Source organism: Corvus kubaryi, unplaced genomic scaffold (genome assembly GCF_017639235.1).
Source record: "Corvus kubaryi isolate FWS band 111438036 unplaced genomic scaffold, C.kubaryi_AGA036_p1.0 37398, whole genome shotgun sequence".
NCBI classification, from domain to species: Eukaryota; Metazoa; Chordata; class Aves; order Passeriformes; family Corvidae; genus Corvus; species Corvus kubaryi.
The window spans coordinates 42,881,826-42,906,268 of NW_024581137.1; the positions used below are offsets into that span (position 1 = coordinate 42,881,826).

General features: G+C 40.4%; 1 protein-coding gene and 1 non-coding gene across 3 annotated transcripts; one reads left to right on the forward strand and one right to left on the reverse strand.

Moving 5' to 3' along the window:
• The first annotated feature begins 1,802 nt into the window (after positions 1-1,802).
• Positions 1,803-16,274, forward strand: RAB18 (RAB18, member RAS oncogene family). Of its 2 annotated transcripts, XM_042043435.1 has the most exons (7): positions 1,803-1,948; positions 4,551-4,606; positions 9,851-9,912; positions 11,641-11,713; positions 13,228-13,346; positions 13,427-13,493; positions 15,011-16,274. In XM_042043435.1, the coding sequence occupies exons 1-7, from the start codon at positions 1,881-1,883 to the stop codon at positions 15,187-15,189; spliced, it is 624 nt and encodes a 207-aa protein (XP_041899369.1). In that variant the 5' UTR covers positions 1,803-1,880; the 3' UTR covers positions 15,190-16,274. The 2 variants fall into 2 exon arrangements, with proteins under 2 accessions (XP_041899369.1, XP_041899370.1); XM_042043436.1 differs by lacking the exons at positions 1,803-1,948; positions 4,551-4,606 and adding an exon at positions 6,510-6,537.
• A 4,043-nt stretch (positions 16,275-20,317) lies between these two features.
• On the reverse strand, positions 20,318-20,391 carry TRNAN-GUU. Its single transcript has one exon. It is a non-coding gene; the product is annotated as a tRNA-Asn (tRNA).
• Positions 20,392-24,443: the final 4,052 nt, after the last annotated feature.

Consider the following 24,443-nt stretch of genomic DNA (forward strand, 5'->3'; position numbering starts at 1 on the left):
AATTAAGGTGCAAACGAGACCATATGCCAGTGACAACAGTAAGGGTTTTATTTGATGGTAAATATGAGAGAGAGAGAGAGAGAGAGAGAAAGAAAGAAAGAAGTAGAAGATAGGTGGGGGGGACAGAAAGAGTGACAGGGACAGAATAAGGAAAATATCACCACTCTGTGGATCCCAACAATGTTCATTGATCCTCTCCAGCTAGTCTTCTTGGTGGTGAAGGTCCCCCCAAAAGGTACAGAATCCGATGGGTATGTATGCTCAGGCTAGGTGGGCATGTCCCCTGGAGGTGGGGGGCTGTCTCACAGCAGACTCTGGGTCTGTTGCATCACGTGCAGACCTGTGGGGCCAAGCCTCTCACATAAATGTCCTGTGGATGTGCCCTGTGCGGTTGGGGCTTCCACAGCTGGGCCGGTTTGTGTAATCGGAGGATGGGTGTTTATTGCCTCTCACCAGAGGTTGCACCAGGCACCCAAAACCTCCTCCTCCCCCCTCGGTTGGGGGGAGTCTGTGTAAACCTAGCTTCTGTGAGCTGTGCTCTCCCCCCACCCCAAACTCAGCTGGGGACAGTTGTAGCTGGTGGCTTTGGCCTTTTGTGGATGCACACCTTTCCCTCAGCCTGAGATGATTGAACAATGCATTTCCCTTTATCTAATCAACAATTTGACTTTCAGTTCAAAGTCCCACTCTTCAGGGAGGCTTCTTCAGTTGTAGCTTCTTTATAATGAGCAAAGCTTTATATCAATGTTTGAGGTATGAACTATTTTCAGTCTCTGACAAACAGTATCTGTATTGACCCTGGAACTCAGGTGAAGGCAACTGCTCAGCAGTCAGGACTCTGCTAGAAGAGCTGTGCCCTCTGCAGCCATTGTTCTGACAGAAACCACGATGACCTCACAAGTGCACCTGCCTTGTACAAACTGCTGACATGGCCTGATCTCTTCCTTTAGTGTGACTGGTTGTGTGACTGATGTGATTATGGAAGAGCCTGAACTTGTTTATGTTTGATGGAGTCAGTCTCTGGCCTAGCCAGAGGCTGCCCAGCTGGGCCAAGGACTACAGCACTGGCCAAGGAATCTCAGACCCACATCTGACATGTACTCTGTTAATTTTAGAAGAGTTGCACTTGTTTACACGTGGCCTGAAGTAGGTTTCAAGCCATAATAACAGGTTAGCTGAATTGGTTATAAAGAGGCTTTCTCATAGGAATCGGTTAAAAAAAACCCAAACCATTTTGGGCTTTTAACGGAGAATGTAAGATGCTGGTAGAGAAGTACGTGGTGCCAGGGACCAACTGGCCTCCAGTGCTGGTTTGTGCCCAAATGAGCCCACATTTCGGTGGCAGGCTCCGGACCAGCTGCTCCCCACGGGAGGCGGCAGCTGGCTCTGCTCCCGCAGCGAGCGCTGGCCGACTGCCTTCGTGTGGCGCAAGAATCCAGAATCAGTGAGGCTGGAAAAGGCCTCTGAGCTCACCGAGCCCAACCTATGACCGATCACCACCGTGTCAACCGCACCGCGGCACTGCATGCCACGTCAAGTCTTTCCTGAAACACCTCCAGGGAAGGGGATTCCACCACCTCCCGGGCAGCCCATTCCAACGTCTAATAACCCGCTCCCATTTCATCTGGTTTCTTTTCTCCCCACGGCTCTCGATTCCGACACCGATACCAGCTGCAAACCCCACCGGCGTCTCCCGCTCCCCTCAGGCCACGGCCAGGGCGCGCCGCACCCCCCGCGCCGGCCCCGCGCACGCGCACAGTGCCCGGCCCGCCCCGCCCGCTGTAAACAAACCGCGGGCGGCCCCGCGCAGGCGCAGCGTCGCTGCCGCAGCTGCGCAGGGAGCGTCGGGCGGTCGGGGCTGGGTCGGGGGCGCTGCCGGGATGGACGAGGACGTGCTGACCACCCTGAAGATTCTTATCATCGGCGAGAGCGGCGTTGGCAAGTCCAGGTGAGGGGGCGCCCACCAGCCTTCCACAGCTTCTCCTGGCCGGCCGGCCCCAGCCTAGGCCCCTTGTCGGACAACGCCGCCTGGGCGCGGCCTGGGCCCCGCAGGGCTGGGCCCGCGGGGGGAGCTCCTTCGCCCCTTCCCGGCCAGCCCTCCGGTGGGCGAGAGGTTCCCCCTCCTCCTCGTCCTCCCCCCCAGCGCTCCCGCTGCCGACGGCCCTGAGCTAGTGTCTGCCAGGCCCAGCTGCAAACAAATGAAGATGGGGTTCTGTCGGGCTGCCCAGGGTCACTTGGGCCGGCCTGTGCCCGGCGCAGCGGTGCGTCGTGGGGACATAGGTGCCCTTGTACATTTCCGTAGCGCTTTGGGGTCAATGTCTAGTCCCTAATACGTATATATAGAGTCACAAGTGACCCAGCATTGGATGTGTGCGGGAGAGCATGGGGACGCAGCGAAGTGGTTCTAACACAGCTTTTTTTGCTAATTACAGGCTTTATCAAGTACTTTGAGGTTGATTTCTTCCTCCCTGCCCTATTCATGGCTTTGGTTAAGCTGTAAATCCCAGCCCTAAGGGGTTGGGATTTTATTTGTGTGGGGACTTTTTTTTTTTTAATTTTTTTTTTTTTTTTTTTTTGGTAGTGACATAGTTCTTAGTAAAGGGAGTGGGATATAAATGCAGGAGGACATCTGGGAATGTACCACACCGGTAATTTTGTATTTGATCATTTTATGGCAGTAATCTGTGTCCTCTGCTGTGACCCTAAATTAGATACAGGCTGTTAATTTGGAAAAATAAACGCCTATATTTGTTAAAAATCTGTCAGTTACTCGTTTGAGTTAGCTACTGAATTGATAATTAGTACAGTAGGCCCCTGGTGACAGACATGATCTGAGCAAATTTCTTTTAGTTGAGGTCATCTCTTATATGTGAGTGACCATACGGAAGAATTTTTCCTGGGGCAGATAAAACACATGGTGGTTTTGCATACCTATTAATATACATGTTTCTTTACATCAGAAAACTTGTTAAAAGAGGAATTACGTGGAGGAGATAATGCTATTAAATGATAACAATGCAGTTGTTCAGGTACAGGAACTTAATATTGAACAGTTCCTAAATTTGTCTCTTACCTCTTGGTTGACTAGGAAAGGTCACATGTTAAACTGGTATTAGCATGGTGTAGTAAGTGGTTGGAGTCCTGACTTCTGAACAAATGCTGTCTTAAATATAGTCCCTGTGAGGGTACTGTGCTCTGTGGAAGATTATAGCTACATGTGAAAAAAAGGTGGGGAAGATAGAAGTTGGCTGGGCTTGGCATGCATGACTGGTAAAGTGATGTTTTTATTCTAGTAGTAGTATAAGGGTTCCATAATTTGTCTGTTCTGAGTGAAACTAGTTTTGGTTGTAACTAAAAATAGCTGCTCTTAAATAGCATCCTGATGCAACCATCTGAAAGTACTGGTAAAAACCTACGTGCTGTGGTTTTAAAAAAATTACTATTATTTTAATTATTCTTTGATAAATAAAGCTACCATTTGGTTTGGGATTCTGGAGTAAGGAGAGAAAAAATGTTGGTCTTTGGAGTTGTCACTCATCCTCATTGAAATAAAGGAATTTCAGTGGTTACTGTTTTTGTCAAGGCAGGACAAATGCTAAAAAGCACTTGACTCCTAAATTCACATACAAAAAGAGTAGAAAAGAACAAGGCGGGGGAAGACCAAAAGGTAAATAAGGCTTTGTTTTGTTTCTCCAGCCTGGAAATGAGTAGAAGCTGTGGTCATAGCAAACAGCTGCCTGCCACGTGCACTTGCCACAGATACACAGATGATTTTAGAAACTGTGTGCTCAGAATCTTTGTCTCTCACAAAAATATTTGCATTTGACACCAGTGGCATTTTGGGCACTTTTTTAAGGGACATTGCACTGCTATGGTGTGATGTGCTGTTAAAACTTAGTTGTAACTTTTTCTCTTGGTAGCAAATGCATTCATCAGGATTGGGGGAAATGTTGTGTGCATGAGTCCTTTTATATAAAAAGGTAGGAAATCATAAAACAGTGGGGAGCTAATTCTACTCCTCAGCTTCTGTGTCTTTATTTCTGATGGGTGTTGTCCTTGCTGTTCCTCTGTGTGCCCAGCTCAAGGAGTTATTTCTGGGATGAAAAGCTGACTTGGAATTTATTTCTCAAGCTTACAGAAATACTGTATGAAGCAATATTGAAACAAAACAAAAATTACTACTTTTGTACTGATTTCTGGAAGAAGAAAAATAGAATAAGGTTGAAGTAAAATGCTTTGCGAAGCAGATCACGTGACTGTTCAGGCAACTGATTTGACAACTTGTATGGTACTTTGTTTTCAAAGAGACATTCTGGGTGCTACATGCAGAGAAGAGACATGGGCTCAGGTAGCAGAGCATGTCTGCTCTGTTCTTTCCATGTTCTTCTCTTTTTTCCCTAATTTCTCTCCTACAAAAAAAAAAACCCCAGATGTGAGTTTATTTAGCTATGTGGTCTTGCTGTTCCTTTCAGACTTGCAATTTATAGGCTTCCAGCAACGTATGGATATGCTGTAGTAATAGTATCTCTTATTTTTCTTTTCTCTATTAGCCTTCTGCTGCGGTTCACAGATGATACGTTTGACCCAGAACTTGCAGCAACAATTGGTAAGTATGTGCTGATACTACCTCAGAAAAATTGATAACATTTTCAGTGTAGAATTGTGGTTGTTCAGACTTGTCTAACATGTAGTGAAGTTCAGACTTCTGCCTTTCTGTAGGAACTACTACTCTCCTACTGCTTTATCTGTGCAAAATAGCCATCAGATTTTTGACTAATAATGCTGATGTCCAGACTTTGTGTCTATGTAATATGATAAGCGGTAGCTATCTTAAGACTCTGTAGCAGGTAGTATTAACTCTTCCAACTTCTGACAGTGCTTGAGTGCACTGGGTTCTGTGTGGCTTCTGCTTTTCCTCCATGGGGAGGAAATTACAATGTGGCTTTTTTTCCTTCTACTTATAGCAATCAGTTCCTTGGCAGTTAGACTCCTGAGAAAAGTGGAAGAGAGCCAAGAATCTAGAGCTGCTTGGGAAAAAGGCAGTGATGTGTCATTGCTGTGCTGGTATTATACCTACCAGCATGGGTCAGTTCTGCTGGAGGAGAGTGACCCAGAATGCGGGATACACTGAGTGGGTTGGTTCTCAAAGGAAACAAAATGGAACTTCTAGGAGTGTGGTGCAGCTCTGTGCCAATGTAATAACTGAAATTATGGAAGATAGATACTTTGTCACACCATCATTTCAATTGCATTTTTTACTTTCTCTGTAGGAAGAGGTCTGTCTAAGAGCTTATATAAAATTTTTTCTTTGAGCTCAGCTGTTGGTAAGCAAAACCAGCTCTGTCTAATTTACTAAGAATTAAAAAACTGATCTGTTTTTCATAAATGTTAATAAGATTCAGGAGTACTGTTGCATATAAAGCACTGAGAAGCCAAGGGGAGGAACGTGACCTATTTTTGTTCATTCCATTGCTCATAAAAAATGAAGTTGTGCAAGTAGCCCCACCTCAGTTTATGAGGGAGAATAGCATGGAAGGAAACAGGAATGAAATAGATCAGGTAGTGAAGATAGCAATCTTGGATTCTAATCTAATAGTTTTGGCACTGCATATATACTTCAGGTCCTATTACTTGATATGTCGACCATGTGAGCCGGGAAGTTAGTGCAGAATAGCTACTTCAGCTTTCACATTGTTTTGAATACTTAAAGACTATTTCAGTCTGTGTGGGCATCTTTATTGTTTCAGGATTTTTTTGTTTGTTTTTAATAGTGGGGTTTCTTTTCTTTCGTTCTGGTGTTTGTACATAATATTCTTTATCTGTGTCAAAAACTGGCATCAGTGCGCTGTTTGAGAAACTAAGGAATTACTTGCTGAAGTAATTGGTCTTTGCGTTTGTCAAACTACACAACAGCATGTGTGGTAGCTAATCACTGGTTGTTAAATAGCAACAATTCAAGGTTTACTGCTGGCAAATCTTTTTTGATTTGCCTGGAGGACCTGGCAGGTCCTCCTCTGCTCTGTTTCTGGTGTGAAAAAGGAGGAAGAGTACTCATTGTAAGCATTACTTCAGATAGAGTTTGAGTTCTGAAACATATATACTAATGTGGAATGAATGTGATCATTTGGCAGGAAAAGTCAGTTTCTAGAGACTGAGCAAAAGCTGGCATAGATCACCCTGTTAGGCCCATCTAGCTGATGTTTGGGGTAGTGCTGTGCAGTAGAGCTGCTGTGACCCCAGCTGTGCAAGTCCTTACAGCATGGTGTGTGGGGCACTCATGGGGGATAGCAGATTCATTTTTTTCCCCACTTAACTGGAAGAGGATGGAATCTGGGTTTTTATTTATTTTCTTGTTTTTCTTTCTGAACTACTATCCAGTGGCATTGCCACTTTTCTGGTGAATGTATTTATGAGAAGCAACATGTTGACTTTAAATTCAGGGCATGATTTGTTGTTCATATAGATAAAGCAGTTGGAGTGAGTTCCTAGAGGTAACTATTCTGCTGCATGAAGACAGACCCTAGATGCCAATTTCAGGTACTTACAAGATGGTAAAGTCTTAAAACACTTTGTGAGTCTTGGCTTGGAGTTCTTCTTGTGCTAATTAAACACTATTTTGCTTTGAGATAGGGGACATAAGAGGTTTTAAAGGCTTTCCTGTTGAAACTGAAGAGTATGGTGCTTTTCCAAAATGAAAGGACTATAAATAATGTCTTCTTTCAGTGTCATCTACATACTGACTGCTGAACTGGCTAAAGTGACTATATTTTTTTTATTTGGATTAGAAAGTGAAGAGAACTGTGGTTGGTTTGGTTTTCTTTAACATATAGCAAGAACTGCACACAAACCCACAATACTGAAGAAAGCCTTGGCTGCAGCACAACTGGTCCCCTGTGATGACCTGTTGAGACATACCTTACCTTCATAGATTGCACAGACCTATTGGGTGCAATTTAAAGGAAACCCTAAATGATTGTTTTGTGTGGGTTTTTCTTCAGACTTACTAAAAATCCTTTGATATTCTCTGCAGAATAAGCTTCTTTTGGCAAATAGTTCAGCTTCAGTAGCTTCAGTTGGATTAAACATATTGTATTTAACCTAGCAAATTATCTGTCCTTGTATTCTCTTGAGGCTGGCTTGTTTGTTGGGCTTCATCACGTGGATCTTACCAGACTGCATGCACCCCAGTATTTTCTGTTGTCCTTATTGCTCGTGCTTGTCTTCACTTGCTTGCTCTTTGTATGAGAGATTCTAGATAAGTGTTCAGTGCAATTCCTTTCATAAATGAAGTGATGTATTGCACAGATCTGACGTCTCTTAACTTTTTTAGCTTTCCTTGCGTTTGGAGTCCTCAAACTCCTAAGCTGTCCAACTTGTCACTTATCTACAACCCAAGTAGTACACTGTAGCTGATTGTGCACTTCCTATAAATACAGCATGGCATTACTGGCCTGAATGTGAGAGCAGTATCAGTGGCAGAGCTGCTTCTTGCAGATTGTAAGTCCATAGTATGTTAGTGTGTAGTGCTGAGGAAGGGGGTGTTAACACACAGGAGTACAGTCTAGTAGTGCTGTCTTGTTTCTGGCTGCCTTCCAAGGCATGGTGGAAAGCACTGTCAGCTTTCTGCTGTCAAGGGTAGACACATCACTCCTGCAAGGTCAGAACTGACACCTGTCACAAACATGTCTGTATTTCACTGTTGGTTTTAGGAAATACAAGTATCCTGTTTGTCCATTCCACAAGATTTTCTTGAGCCTTAATTTTTTTTTTCTACTTGTCTGCCATTATGGCAGATTGGCAACCAAAAACCTACGTATTTAAAAGCTTTCTTTTTGTTAATTGGCTTTTATATGTGTTGAGCTTCTTTGTTTGTTAGAATTATATTTGACATGCCTCAATCACTTTAAAGGGTATATTTTGGTATGCTATTATTTCATTTTCATACTTTTGCTTTTCAACAGTCCGTTTAACACATGGGGTTTAGTCACTATTTTAGTTTCTTATTTTACTTGCATTACTCTTGCAAAATGTAAAGTGAATTTTAAACCAGCAGCAAGGCTAACATAAAGGTGTATATATTCATTTCCATTAAATGAAAATTGCAGAACCGTGCAGGCACAAGATAATTGAATCTGTTTACTGAATGGGAGAAGGATACTGTGGCTTCAGAATACATATAATATATTTATCTTGAGGAAGAAAGTTTTGTTTCTTGAAATTATTATGACGTATTTTGTCATGTTAAGTACCCAATAGATTTGTAATATTTGCAGTTACAGGTTTGGTACCAGATTAATGGATAAAAGAATGCCCTGTGAACTGTTGGACAGGCTGACTGAACTGAAAATGGTGATTTTTGGAGTTCAGGGGGAGAAACATGCAATTACAGTGGAAGAAAGAAATTCTCTTAGTCTAAAAGTTACTGCTGAGTACTGAAAAGTGGGCAGAACAGAATGTTCTCTAGGATCAAATTGAGTCAAATTGCTAGCATAGCAGACTTCTGTGAACTAGGTAAAGTTCTAAGAACTGGTGTTTAAAATAAAGTTAATAGCAACTGTTCTTTTCTGTGAACGTAACTCTAGAATAATGTACCATCCTTGTACATGGTATCGAGCATTATATTACTGCTATGTTAGGGGCTAGGAGTCCAAGTACATGGAAAAAAATATAAGTTCTGTTCAGTTACTACAAAAGTTGATGTCCTTTGAGAAAGTTTTGCTTGAAATAGAGTATGGTCTTCTTCCACTGCAGAATTTTGTCTGCAAAACACCTGACACTTCAGGGAACACTTCAGTGAGCTGAAGCTGTGAAGCACTGGAATAAAAATTGTGTTTATTTTTTTTGAAACAAAGCTCTTTTAAACTTCAGTGCAACTGAAGTCTAAAGCTGCTTATAATATGCACTTTCTTACTCATCCTATATATCCTCTGTGACTTTAAGTTGAATGTATTTTGGCAGCTGTTTGTATTTGTTTGTAATCTGCATAAATTTGGGAATGTAAGTGCAACGCACTCATCCTGAGGCTCTACTCATTTTTTATTAGAATAGTTAAATTCTTTTTCTGGTAAGGAGTGTGATGGTTGACATTGTAATTCCAAGTGCAAAAAGGTTGCTGTTGCACTTGAAAGTTGTTCTCATAAAAGTATCAACTTTCCACACTGCTACTTCATTTCAGAGCTGCTGCCTGGTGGGAAGTGAAAGTTGCTCCAAAATACTTGAAACATATTTCTACTTGCTATTAGTAACCCAAGGGTTAAATTAAAGCATAATGGATCATAACAGTGCTGAGCCTCTCAAACAGATGTGTGTCACTCTATCCTTTAAATTTGCAGTCACTAACATATTGTTCTCCTTGGCCTGAGTTTTGTGCAGCTTGTCCTTGAGCAATTGATAGGCTGCTAGTTCCTGGAGGTGGAGGATGCATGAAGGGGGAAGAGCTGCTACTTGTTGGAGTAGATGACTGAGCAGCAGAACCGTTACCTTGTTGTCTGTTTGGAGAACATGTTTGGAGTAATGAAGAGAAAGTTAATCCATTTGAATTACAAACTTGGAAACTTGTCCTGGCATATGTGCTTTAATACAAGAGATGTAGTATTTGCTTTACTTCCATAAAATATTTTCAGTCAATGACTTAAAAGGCCCTTTAGGCTTTTGGAAAAGTCCGTCAGCAAGAAAACCTTGCATTTTGAGCAAGGTTCATAAATAGCTAATGGAACTTATTCTTCTTGCTCATGTCAAAACACAGATTTTTTTCAGAGTTTGATTTTATCTTTTTTACATTTCTCTTTATTTTCTTTTTAAAAGATAGCTGTAGTATGTTTGAAGAACTAAAATATTTTTCCTCCTCTAGGTGTGGACTTCAAGGTGAAAACTATTTCAGTTGATGGGAACAAAGCTAAACTGGCAATATGGGTAAGTCTCTCCTAAGTTCTTCATGTGTTGCTTTCCTTTAGGAATAGCTAGGGTTTGTATAATGTATAGTTTGTATAGAATCCTTTTCTGTTAATATGAAGGTGATTTGGAGAAGTGGGAGGTTAATACTGCAGCATTCAGAAGGTGCAATGAACTGTGGGACAACTGGCTGGTGGGGTGGTTCTGCTGCCTGTGAGCTTCTGCAGTACTAATTCTTGGTCTCGTTGGGATAGAAGTAGAGAAAAAGAGGAATTAAATGGTATTAAATCAGTAGAAGGTTGCACTTCTTTACTAAATTTTGCCTGTAACACTGAGGTTAATAGGTTAAGAATTACAATTCCATGCTCATACATTACCTCTTTAAACCCATTTTTAGTCTAAATTTCATAGCCCTCATACAAAGACTTTTATAGGCTCAATATCAGATTTATTTATAGCAGATGCATTTCAAAGAGAGAGGAGCAGTGTTTGTAATCGTAGCTTTAGAGTGTTCAACTTCTGTTCTAGTTAAAAGTAGAACTTCTATTATGGCAAGTGAAGAAAAAGTACTTCCAAGCTTTTTAAAAATATTCTCCATTGTGTAAACCAGCCTCCAGACTTATGTGACTTGAAGCACCTTTTGAATAGCTAGACCCAGTTGTGTCTTCTTGTACCAAGCAAGACTAAAACCTTGTTTCTCATATAAGCAAGATTCCAGACCTTCATTTCCTTGGGAAGCAGTAGTAGAACATGAAATGTGTATTGCAGCGTTTCTGTAGCTTGGAGGGTGTTTCATACCTCACTAACAAGCAGGACTTAGGTCTTAGTTATAGTAGTAATCATCCATGAATTAAACAGGTTTGACAAGGAAAATAAATGCAATAGCCTGACAGAAAATAAAAAAGGCATACAGGATGAAAACCAGACTGATAGGAGAATGAGGAATGTTACATATTGGTAAATATAAAGAAATAATCCTGAGCTAAACTGGAAAAGAAAAGCTTGTGAAGGTGCATCATAACACAAAACAAGTTTTAGATGTGTGTCATTGATTGAGTGGCTTGTAGAATGTTGAAGTCGAGTTTGCTTATTCAGGTTCTTTGTCAGGGAATCCACAATGTTTCGTGTGTCACTTGTAACCTGGGTAAATTGGATAAAGGTGTTTAAATATTCTATGCATAAAGTCTTCAATGAGTGTGCACTATAACTTAATCTCTGATAAGAAAACAGCGTTCTAATTTTAGGATGTAAACTCAACTTTGCTTAAAACCAGAAAAACCTCTTACTTATTTCTGCTTCTGCTGTGTTATGACATGTTAGTGCATTTATCCAGATACCCAATCAAATTTAATTGGACCAAGTAAATGAAGTGAAGGAACTGGTTTTGTTGTCATGGGCTGTGATGCTTGTTAGAAAATCTTAGTACTGCAGCTGTGCTGCTTTCTTGCTGGTTGCTGCAGTACTAGCTGCAGATCAGATGCCTTTGCAGAAATGGCTATCTAACTGTTATATAATCCAGTTACATACTACATCTAGGTGTTTGTTCAAAGGTGTTTGCCAGGACAGACTACATAAAATCTCAAAGTTAATGTGTAGTAAAACAGCAGGGGATGGAATAAACTCAGCTAGTCTGCTAGCGGAATATAGTTTAAATCTTACTTTGTATGTTCATTAGGAGTAGAATACCTGAAAGCTAAACTACATTCTGCTCAAATTCTAAATAATGGGACTTTTTGAATGGCTTTTTAGGATACTGCAGGTCAGGAGCGGTTCAGAACATTAACCCCCAGTTACTACAGAGGTGCACAAGGTGTTATCCTAGGTAAGTATATTTTTGCATGCTAGTTCAAATGTTTGTGGTTTTCTCATGCATTGGAGTTACACAAACTCATATAGCCTTTATATAATATCTAATTGATATTAAAAATCTTTGTATCTGTGTTGAACAACTCATATTAAAGGATCTTGATGTCTCAACCTCTTTCTCATGTAGTCAGTCGTAACTGGCTTGAGAACCTCTTGATTTTTGCATGAGAATAAAAGCTACTGCTATCTGAAAGGATAGCTTGGAGCTGTTGTCCTTGTGCCGTCATGAATTCGTCTTTTATTGCTTTTTGGTTTTGCCTGTGCTTACTAAGTGCAGAGTGGAAAAAAAATGATCACCTCAGTGGGGTCTCTCTGTATCAGTATGATACAGCTTTTTCTTTTTCTTCTCCCTGTTGTTTATTCCTAATGACATTAATATAAACAGTGTGGAATCTGGCTGGGGTTTTTTATTATTTGTCTCCCAACTGATGGGATGTTACGCAGTCAGAATCACTTAGAAAAGGCTAGCTGGGCACATAGAAAGCACCAATCCGTGTGTGAGAGACCCGGGCAAAACCCATAATTGCAGCTTCACAGTGAAATCTCATTTGTGCTTTTTTTTCATATATGGGAGCCTGTTTGCTAGGCACTGAGCTCTGAAGTTCTGCTTCTCCATTGCTAGGAGTGAGGAGCTGACTGAAGTAAAGGCAGCGAAGTACATTTAATTTTCTTGACTTCAGAGAACCTTGCTAAGATATTGTGTCCCGTTAAATTGTTTAATGTGGAATAACATTTGTCATGTGACCTCCTGGTAGGTTTCTCAAGTCATGAGTTGCATTATCTTCCTGGAATAGGAAGGTGCTGTCAAAGCATGTTGTGTCAAGTCACTTAGTTGCACTGAACTTGCCACTTACTGTTGAAAGCTGTAAACAAGCACTGTTCGGGAGGTAGAAGGTTCTGCTGTTGAGATTTGCTCTCCCATTTTATTCACTATCTCCTGACTGTTTCTTTGTTTCCTGTCTTCCAAAAAATAAGGTTGTTCATGCAAGCCAAGTTACAGATTTGATTGAAAGAAGCTGTTTATGCCTGTCTTCACATGGGTTGTGAAAACAAAGGAAAAAACACTTTCATAGCTTCAGTACTGAAGGTCATGCCATCCTCTTTGCATAGCTGTTGTGTAGTGATTTTAAGTATCCTACATCAGGATGTGTAGAATTCCTTGGAGTGTAGAATTCCTGCAAGTGTAGAATTCCTTGGAGAATGATAGTCTCTAGTCTGTAAGCTAGGATGTATCAAGGTGTGTTAATCTGAGAACCGTAGGTGGCTGAAGCTTGGAGTTTTTCTGCATCAGTGATTTGAGCTGATGGATGTCCTACTTTTTTTTCCAATTCTTCGTATAGAAGGTAAATTTGAATCCTTAGGACTCCTTCAATTTTCTGATTCAAAAAGCCATGATTTTTGCTCCTTTTGTAATGTAAGCTGTAATTCTTGGAAAAATATTGTGGAAATAATACCGCTAATATCTTTCAGTTTATGATGTCACGAGGAGAGATACTTTTGTCAAGCTGGATAACTGGTTAAATGAATTGGAAACATACTGCACAAGGAATGACATAGTGAAAATGTTAGTTGGAAACAAGATTGATAAGGTAAACCAAATTCAACTGCAGTAAGTCATTTGCTGGTGTATTTTGTTAATAATGAATACTAATGTTTTGTTTTATTATAGGAAAACCGTGAAGTTGACAGAAATGAAGGCCTCAAATTTGCAAGAAAACATTCCATGTTGTTCATAGGTATGTTACAGATATTTGCAGAGATTTTTCTTGGTTTTTGTTACATAAGGAAAAGTACCACTTCTGTAAGGTTGATAGTCTTTACATGCCCAGTCCAGCTGATACTTCTCACCTGCAGTAGGCACAAAGGTAATGGGTATTCATGTTTTTTAAAATTGTCCCTATGTTCAGATATCTGTTCTAACTGTAGATGATTATGTAGAAATTCATAAGGATGAAGGGCAGAGTACAGTCTTTCTGTAGCCTGATGAAACCTGTTTTGGGTTTGGGGTTTTGTCTGATTTCTTTTCCCAGCTGACTTGCTAAATTAATTACAGAAGCAAAATGAAAGAGGGAAAACTGGTGCTAGTGGCCAGCCTTCAATATAGCAAAACAGCTGGTACCTGAGAGATATCTGTATTAGAACTGGGATGTAAAAATAGGTAGGTATATAATTAACTTATAAATGGTGGGTGGGATTGAGTAATGACATAATTGTGACTGGAGAAAATATATTGGTCTCATCTTGCTGCAAAATGAAATGGGTCTTGTAGGCAAAGCCATATAACGATAAATTAAAATATGGGTGTAGAAGTGGCTCTTTATGCATATGTTTTTTATGTGTTTCACCTAAGGATCAGAAGGGATTATTTAACAGGATGATGCCAGTTGCAGAGCACTTCATTGACATGTACTCATTCACTCCTGTACTTAGACTTACATTCTTTATCTCTGACTAAAGACTTACTTTTGTTTAGTGTCCAGCTGTATTTCTTTTCAGCTACAGTGTCAGATGTGGAAATAAAAGCTCAAAGTTGAGGCACAAGCTATTAAGTGCATGGAAGATGAAAACAAAAATGAGAATTAGACTATAAGTGCACATATATATTTGTATATATGCATGCTGCATATATTAAGTATCTGCATGTCTGCATAGACAAGCAGGGCAAGCCCTTGTGGAAGTGAACAATTTCTGGTGGTGTCTGTTGTTCTCATAATATAACCTGTGGTTAGATGATTTCTTAGTCTTGGTCAAAGTAAGGATCCTGAGTGAAATTACCTAGAATTCTTCTAACTGCAAAAGGAATGAAATCCCTTACTGCTTTTTATCGGATGAGTTTTATCATGGAGATGGACCCAGAATGCTGCAGTATGGAGCCTTGGTTCTTATGGTCTGATGGTACTGCAGTTATGACTAATGTACAGAACTGAAATACAGAATAGCAACCAGGTTTTTCAGACAAGAATCCTAATTTTTCCTACTAGAGTACTTTCCACAGAAAAGTAAAGCTAAGCTATAGCTGTCTCTGTATGTTCTAGTGAAGTTCATCTTGAAAGCTCTTCTATTAGAAATACTTTGAGGTGCTACCTGTGTGGTGACAAATCTGCATACCTGCTTGTTTTGGCACTGCTATATTTTTACAGAATATGTTGTAGAAGTTGTAAGTCTGTTGTAGGTTGAAACTTAACTGAAAGAGAAATATAAGCATGTTACAAGAAGTTAGGGTAATGCTTGACTTTTTGTGTCTCCTCTCCAGAGGCAAGTGCAAAAACATGTGATGGTGTGCAGTGCGCCTTTGAAGAACTTGTTGAAAAAATCATTCAGACTCCTGGACTGTGGGAGAGTGAAAGCCAAAACAGAGGTGTAAAGTTATCAAACAAGGAAGAAGGATATGGAGGAGGAGGAGCATGTGGTGGATATTGTTCTATGTTATAAACTTTGGGAAGCTTATTCTTTGCATATTTAAACAGATAGTTACATCTTTCTGTACATAAAGTCATTAAATGCTATTTTTAGGGACCTTGCAGTTTGCACATATTTGTTTTGTATCATGGCAGTGAACACTTGTAGAAAAAAATGTTCTGCAGCTTTCCCAGTTTGAAAATGTTATGGTAAGCATGCCCAATTTGCAATCTTCAGGTTTTTATAAGTAGCATAAATAATGTGCAAGAACAAATGCACTAAAAATTTTACAACTGTATACGTTAATTGTGTAACTATTCCAAACAAAGCCATCTAACAAACACATTACTGTATTGTCTGCTCTTCGTCTTATTTTTAAATTCTGTTGAAATTATAGAACTATAGTGTGCACAGATCTTGGAAACAGTATGAACTGTAAATGTTACATTTCATCTCTTCTAGTAAATGCTTTTTTAAGGTGTTAAAAGCAGCAGGATTATACAGTTCGTAGACAAATCTGCTAAAACTTTGTCTTACAGCAGTGGAGTCTAAAACACAAATTGGCACAGGCCCTAATTGTTATCAGCACTTTCTTGAAGAGATGCTTTGAAAGCTTCCTTTGCAAAGCTGGGAGATGCCATGTTTTCCTTTTAATCATCACTTCAGTTGATGGCTTAACTGGAGTTTTAATCCTGTGATATTTATATACTAAATTTGTGGTACTCTTGCACTCTAGGTTTTTATGATGGTCTGCTCTAGCTTGCTGCAGAAAGTCTTCATTATTGGCAAGGGGTGTGAGTGATGTCATTGTTCTTTCATTGTGAATCCATTTGCCACACTTCAGTATGGATTCTTAATTTTCTGAAATGTTTGTAATATAAGTTTATCTCAACTGTAGCTCACTGTGGCTGTGAGATCTCTTATCACGTCTGCTTTGTGCAGCTACTTATTCAGAAATAAAACTTCTGTCACAGACACTAAATGGGAAGCTATAGGGCTTCTTGATCTCTGTATGAAAAAACACTATTGCAATGAGTATTCACTTGAATTTACTGTATCAAAGCCAATGGTTTGTTTCAGAAGACTTGTATAGACTTAATAAATTTTTTTCCACAGTATTCAACTTTTTTAACATCTTTCTATTGCAGAGTTCTATATTTTCTAGCACATATGGTTTAAACAAGGTCATTTCGTATGTACAAATTATTTCTGAAGGACAAGATGCTGTGCTCTGTGGGTTTTTTAAAATAATCACTGTAGTGCAGTCGGTAACTGAACTATTAGGCAGTTTCTTGTAAATATAGTGAATGACAGTACCTTTTATTACTGCAGGGTTTTGTCTAAATGTCAGCATACGTGATCTGTTTTGCAACAGGTCTTGGCTGCTTCTGTTAAAATACGCTTTCCTCTTCATGGTAACTTTGTTTTCTATTCTGTTTTATACTTGATAGAAAACTACCAAAATTTGAAGACTTAACCATGCTAGTTGTTTTTACTAAATATTGTATCTAGTATTGTTAATGTAGTAGCATAATTAAAATATGTAAATGTAATTAATATTAAATATGCATAAACATTATACTAAAAATCATAGATTTGTGTTACTGTTGCATGCAGAGTATGTGGGCTGAGCAAGTCTTGTTTGCTAGCATTGAGGTCAAAGGATTTTTGTTTTTGTAGGCTCACAGTAGAGGAAAGTTGTAGGTGAGTTAAAACTGAATAACTTTATTTTGTCAGCAATAGTTGGCAAGTATCATAGTGCTGGCAGATGCCTGGAATTTATTTCCGTATTTGTTTCCCCCTTAGTTTGGGTGCATCCTTATGCTGAGAAGAGACTTAACTTCTGGTTTCTCACAAAAGGTCCTTTTATCACAGGACCTGGATTCATCTTTTATTCTGCCTTTGCCAGATCTGACAGCTTTTGTCAGAGGAAGGGAATGGCAGAGCACTCTGAATAGTGGGTATTGTTCTGCAAAAGAATTAAGTCATTTATTCCTTGCAAAATATTTCTGGGAGAGAAGTATTCTTAAACAGCATAAGTAGTGAGACTGAGAGCAGTTAGAGGTTTGGGTTTTTTTTAAGTAGATGTTTTCTGATTGACTTGCAGCTAGCTTTTCTGTCTTCATCTTTTAAGCCTGTTTAGTTATGTCTCTGGGGAATGTTTTTCCTAGTGTGTCACTTCATCATTGCTCTGTCAAGAAGCTGTGCACTGGAAGGCTGGGTTCCTGTGCTTTCAGTATTTGTTGAAGCAAATTTAGCAACAGTTACTCTGCTACATTTTTAAATTCTTTCTCTCGCCTTTTTTTTTAATGCGGGGTTGGGTTCTGGAGCTGCCATCTTTCAAATAAATCTGTTCCCATGCTTCCCAAGATTTTTCCCCCCTTTGTAGGTCAGATTATCTCCAAGTGCATATCCACTGTTGTAGTTGTAAAGTGTATCTGAAACTGCTACGAGCTGTATCATAAGCTCTGCTCAAAACTGATTTAGCCTATTTGTGGAATAGTGGGTTTTGCATCCAGAGAAGTTACATGCAAGAGGTCCTTCACCATACCTCAGTAGGTTGCAGAGGGATAATGGAGAGAGCTGTTGTCTCTTCATCAAATGAGAATGTGTCCATGTCTGTGGCAGGGAGTTTTATACACTAAAGCACTAAATCACAATGAGGTAACTAAGAAATCTTTCATGATCGTGAAAGGCTGTTAAAACTGAAGTTGCTTCCAGTTCATTTACTCTAGTCAATAAAGTACTGATTAGCAGCTTAGTACTCAGGCCTGGCAGATGTTTTTTGTAGGCTTTACACTATCCTGGAAGAATATGGTACAGCACTTGCATCTTCTTAAATTTACACTCGAGAATACTGCTAAGTGTTGTTAAGGTTTTGTCTTGCATTTCTTCTGCTGCTGTTTTAAAAAGGGAGGTGGGACAGGCTTCTGATGGAGGTTTGAAGATGCTGGGATTTTTATTGCTAGTGGGGCTTTTGTCCAAACTACAGCATCACTTTTCCTGTTCTCCTGCTGCAATAATGGGATCAACAGCTGGCTCAAAGTAAGTCTTAACTAAATGAAAACGAGAGTTCAGTGAGTCCCCAGACGATAACAATGATTGCCTCATCAGCCATGGCAGAACTTGAGGGCGCGGTGGTCTTGCTGCCATTGTGTACCACAGCGATAACTGCTCTGTATAACTCCTTTTAGTTCCCTTGTTTGCCAGTAAACTGATATATAGTGAACTGTGATAACCCCTTTAATTTTGCCCTGTAGTTTGGTGCAGTAATTCTATGTTTTGAGGCCTAACTAATGCATTTTTTTGAACACTTGCAAAACTTGGGCAGCCTGTGTTGTGATCAGTACAAGTTACTGCTGTTTAGCTACTGGAGGATTGATACAAGTGTTCATGGTAGGAACAGCATGGTATGCATCCAGCCTGTAGGTGCCATCCTGTCCAAAGCCCCTGTGGTAGGTTTGTGTCTTGCTGTCCTTCTGTGTGCCTTATTGATGCCTTAGTAATGCCTTATTGATGAAAGCATCAATAAGCAACACTAGCATGAGCAGGGCTTGTTCATGTTCCCAGACAAATCACTGCATACATTTCAGACCTAGCTGAGCCTCGAAGGGTGAAATATAAGGTGTTTTTCCTGGCCACTGTCCAGCACTCACTTAATGGAGAAAAAGAGCTCTCCATTAAAACTTCTGAGTTTTTTTTGTTTCTACATCCTTTGTTTGTGAGTACCTGTGGCACCTTAATTAAAAATTTATGAAGAGTCATATAGGCAAAGAACTGTGAAGATTGTGTTTTCAAGCTACTGCATGCATATATTTTGTGATTGATTTTAATGTAATGGAAGTTTTGTCCTTATCCTTGTGCCTGGGTAACATCTGGTCTGTTCTGTTAGAGTAAAAATGGTCACAGTGAGTAAATATTTTTCTTGTGCTCCCAGTTTCTGTAACATCTATGTGCATTTTATGTACAATGATAGCAAAATTCCCAGTCAAGTTCTAGAATTTCTGGGCTTTAGTTCTTTATTTTAGAAGCTTAAAACAACCTCAGAAGAGTTTTAAAATAGAAGTGTCAAATCACGATTGGAAGGAAACTCTTCTAGTATTTTCTGTGTCTCAACAGCTCTGGATTTACTAGCATCTGGTAATAAGTCTGCTTGGATCCTTTTGACAGGAGTGCTTGGTTCCCAGTTCTTAATGCTTGTCAGGCTGGACTTTCTGAGGAATGCAGCTATCCAGATGTTGTTGACAGCACGAAACTTGTTCTTTAACAGTAATGAGAAGGTCCAGATGTAGCTACTTAGGATTAGGAGTGAAGCTGTGTGCTGGGGTTCAGGGAAGAGCAGTAGCAGCTCCCCAAACTGTGAAGACAGTTTAAATAATGTGTAATATATTGTGTACACAAAACAGAAACTATTATAATGCACAGCATAGTAAGCATATTTAATATTGCTTACAACAATACTTTAATATAATTTAATAAAATACATAACTGTATAAGTATTTTATATCAGGGATTATGTATCATCTCTTGAAATTCAGCTTTAGATGTAATTATCTTAGTTCAGGTTAGGTATGAGAAGATAGATAGATGGATAGATGCATGCTAAGCCTGTGGGCAGGTGTCCTTCAGAAGAACAGGAGTAAGGATGCTTATGGAAGCAAGATGGAGGTAACTTGAGGGACTGGTGTAAAGTTGTCAGGGGAGGCTTAGGTTGGATTTTAGAAAAAGGTTCTTCACCTAGAGGGTGGCTGGGCACTGGAACAGGCTTTCCAGGGAAGTGGTCACAGCACCAAGCTTGACAGAGTTCAAGATGTGTTTGGACAATACTTTCAGGCACTTGGTGTGACTCTTGGGGCTGTCCTGTGCAAGGCAGGAGTTGGATTTTGATGAATCTTTTGGGTCCCTTCCAACTCAGAATATTCTCTGAAGAGCCGGAGTTGAGCTTTCCCCAGAAATGGACCTGGGGCTTCTGGCAGACACTAAGTGAACACAAGGCAGCAAAGTGCCATTGTGACAGGTCCATTTCTGTGAAGCTGCTGTCCAGTGGGGCGGCCACAGCATCTACTGGTGCCTGTGGTTGTTCCTTCCCTGGGGCAGAACTTGGCACTTCCCCTTACTGGGCTTCACAAGGTTCTTTTTGGCCCTTAAAAGAGATCTCCTCCGTCCCTGGGTGGGCTCGAACCACCAACCTTTCAGTTAACAGCTGAACGCGCTCTCCGATTGCGCCACAGAGACTGATGTGTTGTGCTTCCCAGAGGAGCTGAGTTCCTGACTGTGTTTGTTAAGTGCTGCTGGTGGTGCCTGTGTGTGCTGAATAGCAACAGAGTGGTACTGCAGGCACGCTGCTGCAGCAAACCTGGTGTGCTATTGTGTCAGAATACAGAGGGAAGAAATGCTGTTACCTCCTGTGGGGAGTGGAAGATGAGATTCTTTTGATTTGAAGTAGCTGTTCCTCACTGCATACCTCTCAGGAGAGGAGGTCTTGGGGTCGTGTCATGCTAGGCCATCTGCTAGCGGTTCTCAGTTAACCTGTGCTTTTTGTGCTTCTGGAAATTTTAGCTATAAGAAGTCTGAAAACCCATGTGACTTGTTAATTGTATGTTAATGCGATTAAAACAAAACACAGGTATGCTTCAGAACATGGATTACAAGACATCAGGCTTACTGATGGGAAAACTCTCAGCAGCTGGGAATTGAGAGAGCTGTTGGGCAGATCTTAATGAACAGGAAAGATTTAATGGTGAAACTCGCATTTTTAAGCTTCATACCTCAAAGAAGCAAGATGTCATCTATGCTAGTTGTGTATATGTATTTTTTTTACTGTCAGTCATTAGCCCGGAAAAGGTGGAGCCTCCTGCTCTGTGTGCCCTTTTGTATTGGTGGAAACAAAAGGATATGAACTACTGAGATACATGACAGGAGCTGAGTTCTGTTCAGCTAGTGAATCTGTACCTGGTTTGTCTAGTTTTCTGACAGAACAAAACTGTTTCAGTATTCCAGCCTTTTTGTTGTTGTTCATTTGGTGAAGGAAATACAGCAAAATGTTGGCTTGAAAATGGTTGAATTGCTTTATTAATTTAGGAAGCTTAACCTCTGCAGGGCTGTGCTTTGAAGTGCTGCTGCATTGTTGGTGAAGTTCTCTTGTCACTGAGCTGCACAAGCATAGGAAGATGTATAAACTGTAGAAGGAATTAGAGCAACTTTCTTTTTGAGAGATAGGAATTATTAGGTGGAGAAAAACGTACTCTCAGTAGCAGCAGTAGATGTAACCTTTCCTAGCGGGGAGTATGACAGCAAGCTTCTTCCTTTCCTGTCCTCAGGTATTTTAAGCTGTACTGTAAAGGAGTCTACACCATGTGCCTCAAAGCTGTGGGGCAGGTCTGTCCCACAGTGTGCACTGGGATCTTACTCCTCCAGCTGCTCCCCTCAGGAGCTAAAGGGGTGGTACTTGGCTGCTGTCTGCCGTGCACACTGGGTTACCTGCCAGGATTCCTCATATAAGACGCAGGTAGAGATCCAGGTTTCATCCTAAGCTTGATTTGGAGGGTAGCTGGGCTGTATGGACCTGGGTTGGCACGTTTAATGTTAGAGAGAATCTGCTCCTTTTTGCCTCCCCCACCCCTCAACTGCTTGCAAGTCAGATGGACATAAAGGTCTCTCTTCTGGACTACACCATTGCTCAAGTGCATGTGTGCACTGCATGAAAAGTGATACCTAATAATGTGTAAAATAACTTTCAGATGTGAGAGTTTGTGTGCGTTCTCGTGCTAACTTCTGCCTCCCTTGCAGCCTCTCCTGTAGGCTTTGCAAGGGTTAGATGAGTTTGCTACTGAGCAGAACTCTTTCCTCCAGAGCTTTTATCTATTAAATGACCTATTGAAAAACTCTCCCTTTGCCTGTGCACAACAGATTTCTGTCAAGTCCTGTCAAGTCTCCTAATCTGTTTTTATCTTATGGTGCAATTTACTTTTATCCCAAAACACAGCTCTCCAAATTTGCCAAAGAAAACACTGGGCACTATAGAAAGACTTTTTTAAATGAAGGTGTTTGGAGGAATCTGTTAGGGAAGTTAAAAAGTATAAGAAAACGTAAAAAAAAAAGGCAATGTGTTATATATATATATATATATGTTTAAAACAATCTTTTATGCTCTGATTAGAGACTAAGTGGACCCTTGAAACCACAGCCTCCTTCCTTATTTAAATTTTATATCTCTCAGTTAATAAGGGGCCATGAAAGTGCTGGAATTTTTATTTAAAGGCCAATGTGAACATTATATGATCTTTTCAGACATAACTGAGAAATGCTGCTAAACAAGACTTGCCAAGCTGATACAAGAGAAAGGGGATACTTATCTTGGGCACGTTCAGTTGGCCCTCTCCAAGGCTTGAGTTCTCCATAATCATTAGTCCTCTGCAGTGTGCAGAGAGAGGCTTGCAGAGGCACTGCAAGATGGGTCTTGATTGTTGGGGAAGCATTTAGGTGACAAACTCCATTTGAGTATTTGGGCACAAATTACTTCTGTGAAATCTTGCAAGGACACAGAAACCTGCAGCTTGAACTAACATGACTGCGTTCCCACTTAGTGTCCTTGATCCCAACCACTTATTTCCTCCCAGTTTGGTAGTTGTAGCTTTCCTGTAATAGTTCACTGGTGCTCTATATAAACTTCATTTAGGTGCATATGGGGAAATAGGGATTATGGCTGTTATGTTGTAGGAGCCTTGGTTGCATAATACCCAAATCTAGCCAGTATAGCTTAATAATGTAAGGATATTGCGTTGTAGCTGTTCATTCCGAGTAGGACTTTTTTAACATCTTCCTTGGTTACTAGGGAGTTGAAAACTATTTCATGAGGAGGAAGAGGAAAAAGAAGAGCTCAGGTCAGATAAAATGAAGAGTGTTTGACCAGTGACTGTATTTTATGGCTTGGTGCAAGCCCCAGAAGGGCTGGAGAAGCTCAGGCTTGCTGGCAGAGTGTCAGTGTTAGCTGCTGTGAGAGGGATGAGGAGGACACTTGGCTCCTCTCGTACTGGTCATACTCCTTCAAAAAATGTTTATGATTTTTGGAATCTAATGATTTAGATGTTCAAGCCGAATATTGCGTCCTAGGTCATGATAAGCGTGCTGAACTTGCAGGAGTCCTGTGTTCACACAAACACAGTATCTTGGCCTTGTTGAACACTCCTTTCACAGGCAGTCCTTACCTGAAAACTTGCTTTCCTATAAAGCATAACATGGAAACTTGTGGAAGGATTTCCCTTTCAAAACAAAAGCAAAATCTCTCAGCAACTCTCTCCGGTGTTCTGCAAATGCAGTTCTTTGTGACTTACAGATGGAGAAATTGAACCTCTGTGCTGGCTTCAGGCTTAAACTGGCTTATTTTCATTTATTTTAGCATTTTAAAAGTCACACATTTTGTTAAACTGGTTCAAGCTGGCCATGTAGAGAAGTCCAGAGATGGAGCACACTAAATGACTGCCTTAAAACTGGGCAAAACTGATGACTCTCTCCTGTAGTGGCTGAATGGCTCCAGCTGGCTTTTGTTTTATCTTACAAGAAACCTCTGTCTGAGGCAGTGTCAGGATTAACAGCCTGGCTGCTTTGTTCCATTTCTTGGAAAACTACTCCATTTGACTTCCTGGATGTTGTGGAAGTTATTGTAAAATCAGAGGTGAAAGTTACTTCCCCAAAGAATACCTCATCACAACAGGCAGATTTTTGCAAGGCAAGGAAATTCTTAAAAAAAAAAAAGTCATTTATCACAGAGTAAACCAAGTAAGGTGAAGAAATGCAGGAAAGGAGGAAGAGCAGTATTGGTTTTGCACTAAGTGCTTTTCAAGTTCTCTTCCATAAGATGGCAGCAGCTTATTTTGTGAACTGCACTGGGAGACTGATGTGAAGGGGTATCTGCTGGAAGCTCTACAAAACAGGCATTCAGTGTAAGGCTTTAATTCTATTTTCTTGGTACACATCTCTTATAATTGTCCCAGTACAGATCAGTTGTGAGCCTTACTTTATGTGCAAAACCATCTTCTGTTGTTTGGTACAGTGGTAATTTTATTTTATTTTTTTCTAAATACAGTCACAGATGCATTTGCATTTGTAAAGGTTTGGTGTGCTCAGTGTGGATAGAGTGACAGGGTTGTTTGATCTATTTTGATACTTTAAAAGTGTTTCACTTTGTGTGGTTATTTTGTTAATAATTGCCCAAAGCAACTCTGAAGAGAAGAGATAGAAAAACAGTTGGGATTTTTCTCTCCTCAAATAATTGGAATTCAGTTTCA